This window comes from Ursus arctos, unplaced genomic scaffold (assembly GCF_023065955.2).
Source record: "Ursus arctos isolate Adak ecotype North America unplaced genomic scaffold, UrsArc2.0 scaffold_14, whole genome shotgun sequence".
In the NCBI taxonomy this organism is placed as follows: Eukaryota; Metazoa; Chordata; class Mammalia; order Carnivora; family Ursidae; genus Ursus; species Ursus arctos.
The window spans coordinates 31,045,943-31,064,257 of record NW_026622808.1 but is presented as its reverse complement, the minus strand read 5'-3'; the positions used below and the strand labels follow the sequence as shown (position 1 = coordinate 31,064,257).

General features: G+C 47.9%; 1 protein-coding gene and 1 long non-coding RNA gene across 4 annotated transcripts in view; one reads left to right on the top strand and one right to left on the bottom strand.

The window, feature by feature from the left end:
- Window positions 1-18,315, top strand: part of KIF9 (kinesin family member 9) — a 49,454-nt gene that overhangs the window by 7,282 nt on the left and 23,857 nt on the right. For all 3 annotated transcript variants that reach the window (XM_057311694.1, XM_057311693.1, XM_048227131.2), the window contains 8 exons: window positions 37-202; window positions 2,388-2,494; window positions 4,296-4,520; window positions 11,028-11,111; window positions 11,222-11,314; window positions 12,292-12,439; window positions 13,486-13,550; window positions 15,774-15,851. In XM_057311694.1, the coding sequence (XP_057167677.1) occupies window positions 37-202; window positions 2,388-2,494; window positions 4,296-4,520; window positions 11,028-11,111; window positions 11,222-11,314; window positions 12,292-12,439; window positions 13,486-13,550; window positions 15,774-15,851 (966 nt within the window). The remainder of the gene's footprint in view (window positions 1-36; window positions 203-2,387; window positions 2,495-4,295; window positions 4,521-11,027; window positions 11,112-11,221; window positions 11,315-12,291; window positions 12,440-13,485; window positions 13,551-15,773; window positions 15,852-18,315) is intronic.
- LOC130543610 (uncharacterized) lies at window positions 10,984-12,836 on the bottom strand. Its single transcript, XR_008959088.1, has 2 exons — window positions 12,227-12,836; window positions 10,984-11,461 (listed from the first exon to the last, which is right to left on the bottom strand). It is a non-coding gene; the product is annotated as an uncharacterized LOC130543610 (long non-coding RNA).

Below are 18,315 nucleotides of genomic sequence, written 5' to 3'. Positions count from 1 at the left end.
CCTAAACACTAACTCTCTCTCTTCCCCTCCTCCTAGAGCATTGATATTCACTTAAAAAAAGATCTTCAGAGAGGAGTTGTCAATAACAAGCAGACGGACTGGTCGTTCAAGCTGGATGGAGTTCTCCACAATGCCTCCCAGGACTTGGTTTATGAGACAGTCGCGAAGGATGTGGTTGCTCAGGCCCTCGACGGATACAATGGTAATTTAGTTAATTGTCGGTTGTTTTACATACGAACCCACAGAACCCTTCCTGGAGATAGCAATGCAAGTATTTTATGGTGAATGAAAGACAAGATAATCTCACATGCTAACTTCTGTTTGCTTATTTGTCTATCTCCATATTCTTAGGATGGAAAACCGGTTATTTGCTTGGTGATATTGTGGGCATGACTTGATCCAAAGTTCTATAATCTTACCTTCATAGGAAGATTCAATGGCTGTGGTTCTCTATAGGTCATGGGGATTAAACTCTTATCCTGTTTCAGATCTCTCAAACATTAGCTTGGAAGATAATGTCCTTATGAATTTGGCGGAGTCCAAATGCTTTTCGCTTGGCTACCTGCTAGGAGCTACTTCCGTTCATTCTACCAGCAAATCAGTCTACTCTTCCTAGTCTAGTATAGAGTTATTTACATAGAGCACGAAAAAATGGAGTAGAGTTTGATCGTCTTTTTTTTTTTTTTTAAGAAACAGACTCTTTTTTTTTTTTTTTTTTTTAAGATTTTATTTATTTATTGGGGCGCCTGGGTGGCACAGCGGTTAAGCGTCTGCCTTCGGCTCAGGGCGTGATCCCAGCGTTATGGGATCGAGCCCCACATCAGGCTCCTCCGCTATGAGCCTGCTTCTTCCTCTCCCACTCCCCCTGCTTGTGTTCCCTCTCTCACTGGCTGTCTCTCTCTCTGTCAAATAAATAAATAAAATCTTTTTTTTTTTTAAGATTTTATTTATTTATTAGAGACAGCCAGTGAGAGAGGGAACACAAGCAGGGGGAGTGGGAGAGGAAGAAGCAGGCTCCCAGCGGAGCAGGGAGCCCAGTGCGGGGCTCGATCCCAGGACCCTGGGATCATGACCTGAGCTGAAGGCAGACGCTTAACAACGGAGCCACCCAGGCACCCCTAGAGTTTGGTCGTCTTAACAAATTAAAAGCAGCTTTCTTGGGAAAGTTTTACAAACTAGTTCAGTCTGAGATGGCTTGAAAATCTGTAGAAAGAATCTATCACCGTATGTAAACTTCGCCCATGTGACTGGAATGCTCCCTGTCTGCAAGTTTTAGATCTTATGTTTAAAAGTCTGTTTAGTGTCGATGCCCACACATTGTAATGTATCCCGCTTGTGATACATAGCTGTGGTCCTCATTGACCCTGAGGGAATATGGCCCTGAGGCGGTAGAAGATGAGGAAGTAAGAAGCCTAGGAGGTTAAGAGTCTTGGGCCCTGGGTGCTGTGGAATCACAAATGGGCTCGAGGCCCAGCTGCAGGGACTCCTTCCTACACACTTGTGTTAGTAGACACGGTTTCTGACCTCGGCTCCCATGCTGAGTTAGAGCCCCTTGTGTAGAATCTGCCCATCCCAGGAACTAGAGCCTTGGTGTGGGGAAGACAAACATGGATTTCTATGGCCCAGTGTTACCCTAAAGCAGTGTCTGGGATGGGTCTGGCTCAGGCTGGCCAAGCCAGGCGGAAGGGCGGATGGGAACGGGAACCCTAGTGCCCGGTGGTCATGGTAGACCTCATAGACGTGAGAGGTGCAAACGGAAGTCTTCCTGGAGAGGGCGGTGGGACCAGTTAGGACCTGTCATGGTGGTCTGTTTCTGGAAGTGACATGCGATCAACTAGCAGCCCTGTTTGATCCTGTGGGAACTTGCAGCCTACAGAGAATTCTCACCAGTAACAGGAAATGCCCTTCCCACGCCCGTTTCTTCCTGGGGATTTTGAAAGTGCTTCTTGCCTCCTGCCTGGCCAGCTCCAGGGAGGCTTACGCCTGAGACTCTGGCAGTTCATGGCTTTGCTACAGAAGGGCTGGAGTTCAATGTTTCTGTCTCCCTCCTCACCTGTCTAGGAAAATTCCCAGTTTCTCTGTTGCCTGATATTCCCTGCTCTGCTCAGAAGCCCGAGGGTGGGATCTTCTCTTGGCACAGGGAACAGCAGAGCACCACATGAGCCAGATTCAGAGCAGCCGGCTGTGTTTTGACCATTTATGTCCCTGTTTCCCTTCCTATCCCCCCGCCCCCCGCCATGGCAGAAATTCCTCGTGTCCCTGGCTGCTCCTGATGGCCCCCTTCACGCCAGGGTCCAGGCTGGCACCGGGCATGCTGGGGGATATGAGAGCCGTCCTCGGAGCTATTTTCCTGGACATCACCAAGACGTGCTTCCACGTATTTGCAGGTACCATCATGTGTTACGGGCAGACAGGAGCCGGCAAGACATACACCATGACAGGGGCAACTGAGAATTACAAGCACCGGGGGATCCTTCCTCGTGCCCTCCAGCAGGTAGAGAGTGGGCCCACAGGTGGGGTGCCACACGAGTTCCCCCCCTCTTACCGCCGCTGCTGCTGACCCCAAACCTGCTACTGGACGCAGGATACACATTGAGGGGGTGTGGGTGCAGAGGCCTCAGGAAACTAGGAGTTCGGGTTTCAGAGTCCAACCCAAGCCCATGCAGAGCTGGCTTCCTCATTTGTGAGGCTGTGCCAACTGGCCTCTTGCTGCTGCGCTGGTCTGCGATCCTGTAATCGAGGATTCGGAGGTCCTAATGATGTTCCTTCTTCATTTTAATGAGGGGATCCGGACTCTTACAGAGCTTCCTTACTGACCTGCTCTGGCTTCTTCTACCGTCACAGCCCCAGAAAGAGCAAAGGGCAGAAGCAGGCACAACAGGAGCTTTCAGGACTGAGTCAGCACTGGGGGGTCTGGGAACTCTGACCGAAGACAGGACAGAGGGGCCTTCCTTTGGGGTTCTGTGAGGACCCTCTGTTGGGAGGTAGGAGGCAAAGGGCTTTTCCCCAAAAGCATCTGGAGGTTTTATAGCCCTGTCCTATAAGAAACGGAGAGGACCCTCTAGTGTATAAACCACCCATGTTCCAACTGGGGAAGCCATCTCCTTCATGCCCCGCTGTCAAAGCTTCGGGATCTCAGCATCTCCGACTTCAGTAGCGGATCCGAGCGTTGCCCCGTGGAAATATAGTGCAAGTCAGACATGCAATTTTGAGTTTTCTAGTAACCACAGCTTAAAAAGTAAAACAGGCAAAGTTGATATTAATAATATATTTTATGTCAGTAAATGCAAAATATCATCTCCCCATGTAGTCGCTATGAAAATTCTTGAGCTATTTTACATTCTTTTTCTCACACCAAGTCTTTGCGGTGTCTATTTTATACTTACGGCCCATTTCCATTTAGACACTAAATACTCATCAGGAATACTTGATCTGTATTTAGATTTCATAAAATTTATGGTTGAAAAAGTAGGTTTATAAACCCAAGTTGTTGGAAACATACTGAAAGGTTTACCAGTAACTGAATTTAGGAGCCCCTTTGAAATTTAAATTACAATTAAAAATTCAAATTAATTACAATTAAATAAAACTTGAAATTCAGTCCCTCATTTGCGTCAGCCACATTTCAGGTGTTTAGCAGTCGCCTGTGGCTGGTGTCTACTATGTTGGACAGCAAAGACCTAGACTGTTAGAGCAGGGTGGGGGCCTCAGGGATCATCCAGTCCAACCCCCACCGCCCATTTGACTGTTCAGAAAGTTAAGGTCCAGAGAGGGGAAAAGACCAGTCCAAAGTCACCTGCCTATAAGTATCAGGGAGGGTATTAGGAGCTGGGAAGGCTGAGTTTGGGCTTGGCTTCTCTCAGTAGCTGAGTGATCATAGACAAATAATTTCATTGCATGGAGCTTTCCACAGATGGGTATTGCCCCTGCCCTGCTTCATTCACAGGGGAGTTGTGAGAATGGAATTAAATAATGGATGTGAAAGAGGTGTCTGTATGGTGAGACCCCATAAAATAAGGGATCTTTACTCCAGAGTCTTTTCCATTCATCGTCACGGGGCTGTTCAATCTGTTAAGTCAGGCCTCAAAAAACTACACGATAATTATCACTCAATAGACTAATAATAGCCATTGTTGGTGATGTTGACCATCATGCTAGCTCGACTGTAAATTCTTTTAGGACAAAGATTTTTTTATTGTACTTCTTGATGTTCCCTGCTGAGGTCAGAACCCTTTTGACACTGGCTGGTCATTGGAGTTTTGCTCTTGGTGACTACTGTCCAATCCCCCATCTAGGTTTTTAGGATGATCGAAGAACGCCCCACACATGCCATCACTGTGCGTGTTTCCTACCTGGAAATCTACAACGAGAGTCTGTTCGATCTCCTGTCCACTCTGCCCTATGTCGGACCGTCAGTCACACCAATGACCATCGTGGAAAACCCTCAAGGGGTCTTCATTAAAGGCTTGTCAGTCCACCTTACAAGTCAGGAGGAGGATGCCTTCAGCCTCCTTTTTGAGGTGAGATGACCAAGTCTAAGGGCCCCTTCCTTCTCTCCTTCCACCCTCCCTCCCTCCTTCCTTCCCTCCCTTCTTTTCTTCCCTTTTTTCTTTTCCTCCCTCCCTCCTTCTTAGTTTTTTACTTATGTTGATAATCAGAATGAATATTAATATATGCTCTTTTAGCAAGTTCAGATAGTAAAGAAAAAAATACATGAACAAAAAAAGAATTCACTCGTCTTGTTTCCTACATACAGCAACAATAATGTATATTTTGACTTATTTCCTTCCAGTCTTTTTTTCCCAATGCAATTTTTTTCTTTTCTTTTTTTTTTTTTTTAAGATTTTTATTTATTTATGTGACAGAGAGACAGCCAGTGAGAGAGGGAACACAGCAGGGGGAGTGGGAGAGGAAGAAGCAGGTTCATAGCGGAGGAGCCCGATGTGGAACTCGATCCCAGAACGCCGGGATCACGCCCTGAGCCGAAGGCAGACGCTCAATGACTGCGCTACCCAGGCGCCCCCCAATGCAATTTTTTTCTTAACTTAGTCGAAATTGTCCTTTTTTTCAGTTAACGTGAAATCATGGGTATTTGTAGTATAGAAAACAATAAGAATTAACATCCTTAAGTATATAAGAGCTCTTACAAATCTATAAATTCCCCAGTGTATGCTACTCTTTTAAAAGTCATATAGGTTGGAACTCTTTTTTTTTTCTTTAAAGATTTTATTTATTTGAGAGGTAGTGAGTATGGGAGGGAGGGGCAGAGGGAGAGGGAGAAGCAGACTCCCCCACTGAGCAGGGAGCTGGGTGCAGGGGCTCGATCCCAGGACTCTGAGATCATGACCTGAACTGAAGGCAGACACTTAACCGACTGAGCCACCCAGGCGCCCCTAGGTTGGAACTCTTATACATTGTTGCTGAAATGTATAATGGTGCAACCATTTTGGGAGTTTCCTAAAAATTTAAACATTGATTTTATCATAGACCTAGCAATTCTATTCCTAGGTATTTTCCCAAGAGAAGTAAAAGCATGTGTTCAAACAGACTTGTAGGCAAATATTATAACAGAATTATTCATAATACCCAAAGACTGGAAATAACCAAAATATTCATCACTGGTGAATGGATAAACAAAATGTGGTACATCCGTATGATGGAAAACTACTCAGCAATAAAAAGAAATGGAGTACTGATATATGCTACAATGTGGACAAATCTCAAAAAAACGCTCAGTATGGGGCGCCTGGGTGGCTCAGTCGTTAAGCGTCTGCCTTTGGCTCAGGGCGTGATCCCAGGGTCCTGGGATCAAGCCCTGCATCGGGCTCCCTGCTCCGCTTGTGTTCCCTCTCTCTCGCCGCCTCTCTCTCTGTCAAATAAATAAATAAAGTCTTTTAAAAAAATGCTCAATAAAAGAAACACAAAAGATCCACACTGTATGAATGATTCCATTCGTTTGAAATGTCCCAATAGACACATCTTTAGAGATAGCACATTAGCGGTCCCCCAGGGGAAGGAGTGGGAAATGGTTGCAGATGGGCCCAGCGAACTTTTTGGAGTTACACAACATTTCTAAAACAGGATCGTGGTGATGGTTGCACAACTCTGTAAATTTGCTAAAAAAAAAATCACTGAATCATATACTTAAAACAGAGAATTTTATGCTATTTAAATTATGTGTCAATAAAACTTTTTAAAAAAGTCACAGAGGTGTAGTCAGGGGTGATTTACACCTGGAGCCCTTGCATCTACGGGGAAGAGAGTGTCTCAGGAGGCAGCAGTGAGGGCATGCTTGTCTTCTTGCTGCTCCTAACATTTCACCATGACTAACAATGTTTGCTGTAGGTTTTTGGTGTCTTCAGGTTAAAGAAGGTCCAAGGTTGGGAAGAGTTTTTATCATGAATAAGTATTTATTCATACCGTTAGTCGTAACCACTCTCCTGACTTGTGACCATTTCATTGGTCTCTTTTTTTTTTTTTTAAGATTTTATTTATTTGTCAGAGAGAGAGAGAGAGAGCACACAGGCAGGGGGAGTGGCAAACGGAGGGAGAAGCAGGCTCTCTGCTGAGCAAGGAGCCTGATGTGGGACCTGAGCCGAAGGCAGACACTTAACCAACTGAGCCACCCAGGCACCCCTCATTCGTCTTCTTTATACCTTTATCACCTCTAGCACACCACCCATGTTTCCTCCAACAGCATACTTTAATTTTTTGGAAATTTTTTATATAAAAGGAATCATGTAGGATGAATTCTGTCTGATTACTTTTCCCTTTTATCTACTTTTTATGTGAAATTCATATGCATTCTTGCTGTATATTTTTCATTGTCATTATCATTGTATTACATTGACTGAATATACTACAAGTTAGTTATCCACTCTTCTGATGGACATTGGGTTTACCTAATTCGGGGGATATTTCAAACAATGCCACTGGGAACGTTCTTGTATATCTGTTGGTGCACGTAGCATGAATTTTTGGACTGCGATTATGGGTCATTGAGTATGTGTGTCTTAAGTTTTCTTAGGCAATGCCAGCTCTTTTCCATAATGGTACACTTGCACAGCAGGTTATCAGAATCCCAAGTATTCTGACCTTAAAATTTTGACCAATCTGGCTGGTGTGTGGTGTTTCCCACTGTGGTCTTCTGTTTTCATCTTTCATTACTAATGAAACTAAGGATCTTTTCATGTGCTTATTGACCATTTGAATTTCCTTTTTCCTATTTTGGGTTGTTTTTTTTTTTTTGTTTTTTTTTTTTTTTTTTTTTTTACAGATGTCCTTTTTTCTTTCTCTTACTTATCTGCATGAATTTTGTATATACTCTGAAAACTAATTCTTTTTCAACTATACGTATTGCAAATATCTTATATTTTCTGTGGCTTCTTTTTTTCTTCTCTCTTTATGTGTTATTTGATGAACAAAAATTCTTAATTTTAGGTTAATTGAATTGTATGTGAACTCTTTGTTTTGGCTTTTCATATAAAGAGCATATAAAAGGATTTTGTTTTAAAAATCCAGGGGTAGAGGGGCGCCTGGGTGGCTCAGTCATTAAGCGTCTGCCTTCAGCTCAGGTCATGGTCCCAGGGTCCTGGGATCGAGCCCTGCATCGGGCTCCCTGCTCAGCGGGAGCCTGCTTCTCCCTCTCCCACTCCCCCTGCTTGTGTTCCCTCTTTCGCTGTCTCTCTCTCTGTCAACTAAATAAAATCTTTAAAAAAAGAAAGCAAAACAAAAAAACGTCTGCCTTCGGCTTGGGTCACGATCCCAGAGTCCTGGGATTGAGCCTGGCATCAGGCTCCCTGCTCAGCGGGGAGTCTGCTCCCCCCCCCCTCTGCTCCTCCCAAACACTTATGTGCTCTCTTTCTTTCTTTCACTTTCTCTCTCTCAAGTAAATAAATAAAAGCTTTAAAAAAAAAAAATCCAGGGGTAGAATTCACCAGTGAAGTCATCTGATCCTGGACTTTTACTTCTTGGGAGGTTTTTGATTACTGATTCGATCTCCTTACTAGTAGTTGGTCTATTCATGCTTTCTATTTCATCATAACTCAGTCTTGGTGGTCTGACAGTCTTTGTCTTTTAATTGAAGCATTTCATTCCATTTGCACTCAATGTAAATTACTCATATAGTTGGTTATACACCTGTCGTGTTATTGTGTGCTTTCTCTTTGCTCCATTTGTTCTACATGTATTTTTCTTACCTGTTTTGCCCTCTTTTTAAAAATTTATTTATGTAAAGATTTTATTTATTTGAGACAGAGAGCATGCGCAGAGGGGGAGGGGCAGAGGGAGAGAGAGAAGCAGACACCCCACTGAGCAGGGAGCCCCACATGGGGCTTGATCCCAGAACCCTGGGATCATGACCTGAGCCAAAGGCAAACGCTTAACTGACTGAGCCACCCGGGCCCTGCTGCCCTCTTTTTAATTGGATATTTAATTTTTCATTGTTCTTATTTCCCCCTCTACTAACTTAGAAGTTATATGTTCATTCGTATTTATATTCTCTCGCTCTCTCGGTTTATCCTAGAAATAACAACTTGCACATTTAGCTAATACACACACATACATAGACACCCAAATGAGCATACCTGCCTAGTGAAGTCTGCGTAAGCTCTGTGGATTATACCAGTATCAGCTTCTTGGCTTTGATATTGTGCTGTGGTTTTGCAAGATATTATCACGGGGAGAGGGTGAGTGAAGGGTACAGAGGACCTGCCTATACATTGCTTTGAAACTTCCTGTGGATCAAAATAAAATGTCATTTTATCGTAATATTATGTTTTACTGTAACTTTACCATTTGATTTGTGTTATAATTATTTTAAAATAAAACCTGCAAAATCTAAAGTTCGGAAACCTTTCCTTCCTTCTGGATTCTGTAAGAACCTTAGGATTGTCGCCTTGTCTTTTACATTTTTGTTTTTTGACTCTGCAGGGGGCATCATTATTAACGTTTTATGTAGTCTGCATTCTTTTACGTTTACCCTCATATTTACCCCTTTCATTGCTTTTCCTCTCTTTTCCCCATAGCGCTCCACTGGAGAATGTTCTCCTTCTCTCTGTTCTACATCCTTTACAGTGAGCGTGCTGGTGACAAAGAGTTTCTTGTGTTTTGAAATGTCCTTATTTTATCCTCAGTCTCGAAAGATATTTTTGCTGTGCGTCAAATTCTATTTTGGCCTTTGCTCGCTTCTACCATATCAAAGACATCATTGCAAAGTTATGGTTTCCATCGTTAGTAGTGAGAAGTCAACTGTCAGTCTATTCAACAGTCTTTTCAAAGTATGTTAGTATGGGTTCTCTGAGAAGCAGATGCCAAGATGGGATGAAATGCTTGAAGGTCTTATGAGGGGAAGTTCCTGTGTCAAGGAAGCAAGAAGGGAACTGGGTAAGGCTGGACAGCTGTCGAGCCACGATGCAAGTCCTACCTCAGGTGACAGTGAGAAGCTGTAGAGACATGGACACGGGCGTCAGCCAGGGGGTCAGCCAGGTCTGCTCCACAGCTCAGGGCTTCCCCTCCTCTCCCCAGGGGGCCCTGTCATCACTGCTTTGGGACTTGTTCAGAGCATTTCTCTGGGGCCTTTAAGGGGACTGGAGTCCCTCCCACAAGGACCTTTTTCTCCTAAGAACAGCTTTTTCCACCACATCTTTAAGTGTATTCCGGTCATTGGGCCCAATCCTGTGAATTAGAAGCAAGGGCCTGCTATCTGTTTAAAAATACGAATTATTCATTTTTCATAATTAAAAAAAATTTTTTAATTTTAAATTTAAATTTTTCATAATAACATGTTCACTAGGGTACCTGGGTGGCGCGGTCAGGTAAGCGTCTGCCTTTGACTCGGGTCATGATCCCAGGGCGCTGGAATCAAGCCCCACGTCGGGCTCTCGGCTCAATGCAGAGTCTGCTTCTCCCTCTGCCACCCCCCCCCCCCAGCTCCACGTACACATGTGCACGTGCGTGCTCTCTCATCTCTCAAATAAATAAAATCTTTTTTAAAAAAAAGTAGTAACATGTTCACTGTGAAAATACGAAAACACAAACCTATATAAACAGAACACGTGGGGACACCTGCCTGGCTCAGTTGGTGGAGCATGCAGCTGTTGATCTCGGGGTTGTGAGACCGAGCCCCACGTTGGGTGTGCAGATGACTTAAAAATAAAATCTTTAAAAAAAATGAAAAAAATAAAGAAATGACCTTGAAACCCCAACCTAGAAGTGACCGTTCCGAACATCTTATTGGAAAGCATCTGTGTATTCTTTCTTGTATGAGTGCTTTTGCATTCTTTAGGCTGTCCCGTCGTATGATTTTACCCTTCATTCGGTTACTGTGGCACACCACCTCGATGGCTTTGCGTGTGGTGAACCGTCTTTGCGTGCCAGGGAGGAGCCCCACATCGTCATGGTAGATGAGCCTTTTAATGTGCCGCTGAAGTTAGTTTGCTATGATTTTGGATTCCGCATTTTTCTATGATTAAAAAATATTTGTCAACATTTTCCTGGCTGTAGGACATTCCATTGTGCAGACGGACCGTTTCCTCATCACTGAATACGTAGGTTGATTGTGAGTCAGTATTCGTGAACATTTCTAAGACTCTTAATTTTTTTAAAAGATTTTATTTATTATAGAAAGAGAGAGAAGGCACAAGCAGGGGGGAGGGGCAGAGGGTGTGGGAGAAGCAGACTCCTCGCCGAGCAGGGAGCCCCATGTGGGCCCTGGGATCATGACCCGAGTCGAAGGCAGATGCTTAACTGACTAAGCCACCCAGGCATCCCTCTAAGACTCTTAATTCTTATTGCTACTTTGCTTTTCAGAAAGCTCTACAAATTCACACATCCCTAGCAGAGGGTGAAGGTCTAGGGCTGGACTCCAGTCGGTCTCCCATTCTGCTAGTTTATAAATGAGATTTCTCTGGAAGGTTTGATTGCAGTGACACGAAATCACTTGTGCTGTCGGTATAGTTGAAAAATGACCCGAACGCCTTATTATTTTAATTTTTCAAAACGTTGTTTATGTTCCCCCTCCTCTTCAGGGAGAGACCAACAGGATTATAGCCTCCCACACGATGAACAAAAACTCATCCAGGTCACACTGCATTTTCACCATCTACGTGGAGGTGAGCGCGAGCTCCTAGAATAGCCCAGAAGGGGTGGCCGAGTCCCATAGGGCCTGCTGTGTCTGAAGCTTCTCCCTGTAACGTCTAACCTTTGTTTGGATGTTTCGTAGGCCCATTCACGGACTTTATCAGACGAAAAGTACATCACTTCCAAAATTAACTTGGTGGATCTAGCGGGCTCGGAAAGGCTGGGGAAGTCTGGGGTAAGTGGGTAGCAGGAAGCTCCTTCTCAACAAGCCACAACCTGTTTCTGGCGTAGCGCCCGTGCGCATGGGCCGTCGCTCCTGGGGCATTTGTGAGCCCAGTCCTCAGCTAGGCACGCTAGAGCACGCGGGCTTGACCTCGTGGAGCTGGGGGGACAGAATTAGTAGAGGTGAGACAGCAGCCACGTAGTGGCTGTTCTACCTAATGGGATTGTTGTAAACATGGAATGAGATGATGGCCCCTAAATTCTTAGCAAGGCGCCGGGCCCTCAGTAAGGGCTCCGTAGATGCTCTGTGCTGGTATTAGCTTTTCTCTGTGTAGGAGGGTGAGTGTTCACACGAGTCTTTCGGTGAGTGTTTCATCTCAGATGTTCATAGGAGTGTGAGTAGTAGCATAAGTATTGACAGGAGTATGCAGGGAGCATTCCTATGTGCATTTTTTAAAAAAGATTTATTTATTTTAGAGATGGGGGAGAGAGAGAGATCGTGTGCGCAGGGGGGAGGAACAGAGGGAGAGGGACAAGCAAACTCCATGCTGAGCATAGAAGCCGACACAGGGCTTGATATCAAGATGCTGAGATCATGACCTGAGCTGATATCAAGAGTCCAACACTTAAACTGACCGAGCCACCCCGGCGCCCCTCCTACGTGCATTTGTGTAAGTGCTTTTGCATGTATGGTAGCCTCCGGATGATTTGCTCAAGTATCTGCACAAATATTTCTGTGCGTATTCATACCGGTGTGACTCCTGAGCATTCCTATGAGTGTTCACGTAAGTATTCATATCGCGCGTACGCTCCCATGAAGATTTGCATGAGCACTCCTGGGAGTATGAGCGTTAGCCCGAGATGGGGTACAATCCCACGAGAGAAGAGCTGGCTCTGGGAAGGAGGCTCTGGCCTGGCCACCCACCTGCAGCGTTCTCCGTGGGCAGCCTCCCCATCTGGCGCGAAGTGGACTTGACCTTTGGTTTGTAGTCTGAGGGCCGCGTGCTGAAGGAAGCCACCTACATCAACAAGTCGCTGTCGTTCCTGGAGCAGGCCATCATTGCCCTGGGGGACCAGAAGCGGGACCACATCCCCTTCCGGCAGTGCAAGCTCACCCACGCCCTGAAGGACTCGTTAGGTGAGGGTGCGGTTGGTACCCCGGGAGGAGGGACAGGCTGGCCTAGCTACTGCTGGTGATCATGGATTTGCTCCCTGCTGCCGGCCTGCACTTCCCTGGGGCCTTTTCACGGTGACCCCTGACACAGACACAGCTGAACAGGCAGAAGCATGCGTGGTACCCTCTTCTGTCACCCACGGTGTGCAGTGCTGTTCCTCAGCACCTTTGCTGAGGCTTTTGCCTCTGCTGGGAATACCTTCTTATTTCCCCTCATCCCTAAACCTGGCAGAATCCTTCAGGGCCTTCAAGTCTGTGGTGGGCGTCTCCCATGCCACCTTCTCTTCCCCTACGGCCTCCGTGACAGAGGAGCAGGGGCTGTGTCTTTTCATCCTTGTGTCCCCAGGCTTTCGTGTTGGACCTGATGGCACAGTCACGGGTGTCTGATTATTCATGGAGTGCAACCAGGAGCAAAGCCTTGGCCCACAGCCCTCTCCCCTGTCCCTCCCTCCCCATGCTATGTTTCCTCTGCTCTTCCCCCCGCTCCCCTTCCCTTCCCTCCTCCAGCCTCATACATGCTTGGATGTGTCCCCTGTGACCCTGTCTGAGTCAGCTCGGGTGGCCATAACAAAACAGCGCAGACTGGGGGGCTTACACAACAAACGTTGATCTCTTACGGCTCTGGAGACTGGAAGTCCCAGATAAGGTTCGGCATGGATGGTTCCTGGTGAGGACTTTCTGGCTTGTAGACGGCTGCTTTCTTGCCGTGCCTTCACATGGCAGAGAAAAAGAAGAGATGGACCAGAAAGAGAGACAGAGTTCTGGTCTCTCTCTCTTATAGGGGGCACTGATCCCATTATGGGGGCTCTACCCTCAGGACCTCATGTAAACCTCATTACCTCCCGCAAGCCCCATCTGCAGATGCGATCACACTGGGGGTAGGACTTCAACATAGGAATTTTGACAGGACACAAACACTCAATCCATAAGAGACCCCCACCAGCCTTAAAGGAATCTCTTGGCAGAAAACCCACATGGTTCATGGCCCTTCTGTGTCCTGGTTTCTGCAGGGGGAAATTGCAATATGGTCCTCTTGACGAACATCTATGGAGAAGCCGCCCAGTTAGAAGAGACGGTACGTAAAGACAGCCCACGCGGCCTAGTTGGAATCCTCCTCATGGGTTCCAGGGCTGGGTAAGGCTGGCTCTGGGCTGGTTAAGCTGGCATACTTAGCCATAGACGTTGTCAAGAGGGAAGGGATCCAGGGGATGAATCAGCCAAAATTGCTGCGGGAGGCCCAGGCAGGATTCACATACCAAGTACCTAGGGGCAGAGGCTGTCCTGAGGAAGAGACAAGGCAGGAAGCAGGCACAGCGTGGGGGCCTGCGTGAGGAGCGTTTCGCAGGGGGCAAGGACCACCATGCTGCCCGGGGTGCTGCTCCTGTGAATTGGGATCTAGGACAGCTGATTTCTTGTTCTTCATAATTACACATTTAAAAATCTTAGAAGCACCACAGGTGCTGGCTGTGGTTATAAGGCCGGTGTGAGCTGACAGGTGTTAGGCATGTGCTGTGTGTAGGGTGGTGGGGGGTTCTGGGAGGAGAAGCTTGGTAGAGGTGAGTTACCTGTGGCATTAGACCTCGGAGTTCCTTGCCATGGCCCTCAGGAACGTGAGAGGCCCAGATGAAGGTGCCCTTCAGAGGAAGAGGGACTTTTCCTGAAACTGGAGTGCGGAAGGTGGGCACCGAGCCGGCTGGGGTTAAAGGATGTGTGGTACAGAAAGCAGAGATGCTCCTGGCAGAGGGGACTGTGGGCCCGAAGGTGTGGGCCATCCCAGGAACATCTGGCCACTGCTGGGAGGGCTCAGGAAGCAGAAGGGGAGGAAAAATGGCAGAGGTTACATGGTGGCCCACATGGGCCCTGATGGCTGGGGCGGTGACACAGGTGAGATCACACAGCTGGGCACCCCAGCGGCGGCTCCCTTCTTCCTCTGAAGGGCCACTCATCATAAATAACGCAGATTTGGAAAGCTCTCCATAGATATTTTGTTTTGTCAAGTGTGGATGTTTAGGGCAAGCTTCGGTCATCTGGAGAATCCACTTAGGAGAAACGGGTCCTTTCCAGGCACACTGCAGGGCCTCCCAGGTTCTTGCATTAGGGACCAGCCCTGTATCCAGAGAAGGTGCCCTGGGACTTGGGATCCCGGGAGGGAGCTCCTGCTGACGTGCGGGCAGCATCCCCAGAGGAAGGCTCCCGGTCTCATAGCATGACAAAGCACGGGTGAACCCCTAGAGGAGCCATGTGAAAATTGGGCCTCCTGCCTGCCTTGTTGAGAAATGCCCTCCAAGACAGCGGAAGGCCCCCCTCTCCTTATCCCCACCCCTGAGACAGTCACCGTGCAGGCAGCAGCTCTCCTGGTACCTGTCATCCCCAGAGCTTTGTGACTCAGGGCGGAGCCCACAGTCCAGAGTTGCTCTTGGAGGGGCCTCAGGGGTTTGGGACAAGGGCATATTGGGGTGTGGAAGCTAATGATTCTCTTTTTCAAATGCTTGAAAACTTTTACATGGTTCCTGGCAAGGATCATGTTGCTGTATTCAGTGACACTGCTTGTAATACGTGTGGGAGTAGATACAGCGAGGGAGTCCTGGCCACACTTGCTGCTGTGCTTGGAGCAGGAGAGCCTGATTCCAGCCCACACAGAGACGGCTCCGGCTGCAGTGACAGGGGCCTCCTCCTGAGGGCTCGCTGTGGGCCAGTTCTGTAGAGAACATGTTGCATACTGCTTCACTGAGCCTCCCAGACTCTGCGAGGCAGCTCTCCCCAACTTTACAGAGAAGTTCCAAAACCTGTCTGAGGCTGCACAGTTGGTCAGCGGTAGAGTTCTTAACCACTAGACCAGACTGCTTGGAGGAAGAGCCCTTTCAGGCCTTCTTCTGGGTCACTCCTGGGTGACTCCCCCCCCAAGTCTGCTTCTGTTTCAGGGCTGTGAGTCCGCACGGCATGGTGTGAGGCTGGGATCTCAGGGCCGCCTTGTGCTACCACTGGCTGTTCCCCACTGCCAGGGAGCAGCCCTCCACCTCTCATGTAACATGACTGTAATGGAGCCTTGGGGCTGTTTCTCAAGTGCCTACTTACGCGGCTGCCTCATGGGCCTCCAGACGTAATTACCCCTGCCTAGCCGCCCCTCTGGAGGGACTCGGGTGGAACCCCCAAGAAGGAGACCCCACACTTCACTTTGGAGTATATCTATATGCAGGGATTCATCTTCCCTGGTGGGCTCCTTTAATCTGCTTTGTAAATATCTCTACCCACAAGCAATTGGCCAAAGACATAGAGATCTGTCTGATCTGTTTTTCAGCTGTCTTCACTGCGGTTCGCCAGCAGGATGAAGCTGGTCACCACGGAGCCTGCCATCAACGAAAAGTACGATGCTGAGGTACTAAGGGGCTTGTGGGCAGGTGTCTCACTGTGGAGAAGGTGTGTGGGTTTGCTGCCTGGGTCACACAAGCCTGGCTTCCCTTCCTACCTCAACTAAAGATACGCATGCCATCCTGGGTCAGTCCTTGTACACTCTGGGACAGGCCAGAGTCATCAGAGTCCCTGGAGACTCCCTGGGGGGCCAGCACACAGGTGAAAGGGCTAGATCAGGTTACCACCCAGTTCGTGTGCGAGGCTTCAGGGCCTCTGACTACCCGGGGCTTCTATATGAGAGTTCCCTAGAGCAAACTGTTTCAGAGTTAAGTAAGTGCGGACCAACTCTCAGACTCATTTGGTTATGTCACAAGAAACCTCTTTCCTCCCAGCCTGTATGATCCCTCTAAGCAAGCACAGCTGACCAACCAGAAGGCATGCTCAGCATCAGCACTAACCAGGGAAAAGCAGGTCGAAAGCTCAGTGGAATTCCACCCTCAGACTAGCCAGAGCTAGAATTGTTCTGACGATGGAGAACGATGGTGAGCATCCGCAGAGACAGGAGCGCGTGTCTGTTTCTAGCCAGAGTGTCCTACACACAGCTGCTTGGGAGAGCATTTTGGCAACATCTCGCAAAAGCAAAACTCATTTACCAATAATTTGGCTTTCCTTTAGGATGCTTGTAGAATCATGGTTACCAGAGACGGGCATATGCATGCCCTAGGCTCATGACAAAGAAGTTAATTAAACCTTCCAGATTCGAAATCCCTGCGGCTCTGTGGAGCTAACCCATGGCTTAGAGGCTGAGGAGGGGAGTGGGTTCGAGCCATGGCTCTCAAACACGCGCCGGTATCCGAACCCCAGGCGGGCTTCTGGAACAGCAGGTCACTGGACCCATTCGCTGAGTTCCTGATTCCACTGGTGGAGGGGTGAGGCTTAAGGATTCACATTTCTAGTAAGTTCCCTGCTGCTGCTGCTGCTGCTGCCGTTCTGGGGCCATGCTTGAGAACCACTGGCCGCCCCATTGGGCTGTCCTGGTGCGGCCACCTGCTCTCCTTCCATCAGCTCTCTAGCCTCAGCGAGATGCTAACCCATTCTAAGCCTCAGTGTCTTTGATTGTAAACTGGAGAAGGAGCAGAATCCACTCCCAAAGAGATGTTGTGAAGAATAAGATAACGGGGAGAAACCCCTTAAGCAGTGTCCCTTTCTGGGTGGACAGTCTAGAGGCCTTCTTCGCATATGTACGGACGGAGCTCGCACTGCTCATTGTGTAGTGAGACGTTGGGGCCGTGATCAGTAGCCCCTAATTAATAGGAGAGTAGCTGAGGGACGGAGGGAGGAAGCCGGGGCTCGAGCTGCTAGCGTAGAAAACCTCACATGGGATTGCAGCGGGCCAAATGCTAGCCTCTGTCATTTCCCCCGAGTCTAAAAACATGCAAAGCTGAGTATCGTTAATGGATAGATGCGAGTGCAGTAAAAGAAAAAAACCATGGGGGTGGAAAGACCGAAGCGAGGCTGGGGGTTCCCCCTGGGATGTCAGGGGGCATGGACTTGGAGTGAAGTTCACAGGGGCTTCACACGTACCTGCCATGTTTTGTTTCTTAAAACAAAAAACGAAAAAACTGAAGCCAACAGGGCAGCATGCTCCTAAAGTCAGGTTTTGGGGTGGTCTTCCCAGGTTTCATGGCATCATTTCCTATGCTTTTCTGTAGCTTGGAGGTTTTATTTATTTTCGTTAATTTTCTCACCTGGTGTTCTCTGAGCTCAGCAGCCCCGCATCGCCACGCGCGAGCCTGGCTGGGTAGGCGTTGCACCGGACAGCAAGCACTTCCATTCCTTCCATGTAATTTTTGTTTGGAAATCTGCATTGTTGGTCCTGGCCAACCAAGTCTCCGTGTCATCCAACGTGACCATGTTTATCATCTTTAGGATCAGAATTTATGAGCATGAGTTCTTGAGAGAGACCTGAGAAATGACTTCGGTTGCCCCGTTGCCTGGACTATAGCCAGACTGCCTGTATTATTTCTAGCACCGTCTTCAGCATAGATGCCTGTTTTCAAGGCAGACGGGGTAGCTTCCGTGGAATTTCCTTGGCGGTGGGGCTGGCTGTAAGGTGGGGCACTGGGTTCCTGGTCCGCCTCTGCCACCAGTCTTCTCTGAGCCTCGGGGTTTTCACCTATGAACCAGGGGTTGGACTGGTGAACTCCAGTGACCCTCCCACTCTGTGAGTCTGTGGTTCTGTGAGGGGGTGTAAATGTTGCGAGCCTTGGGCATAAACAGGCAGCAGAGACACTTGGTGTTCTGTTCTGCTGAGAGAAGAGAGCACTTGCAGGCCGCCAGGGGTGGGGGTAGGGGTGGGGGTGGGGGTGCGGGGTCAACGAGGGGAGCTTCCTGGGCTGAGCGCCGCTCCTAGTATGGTATGCTACTTAAGCAGAACTTTCTGAATTATCCTCATTATGTTTATGCTGAAAACCCCTGATCGTCAGGAA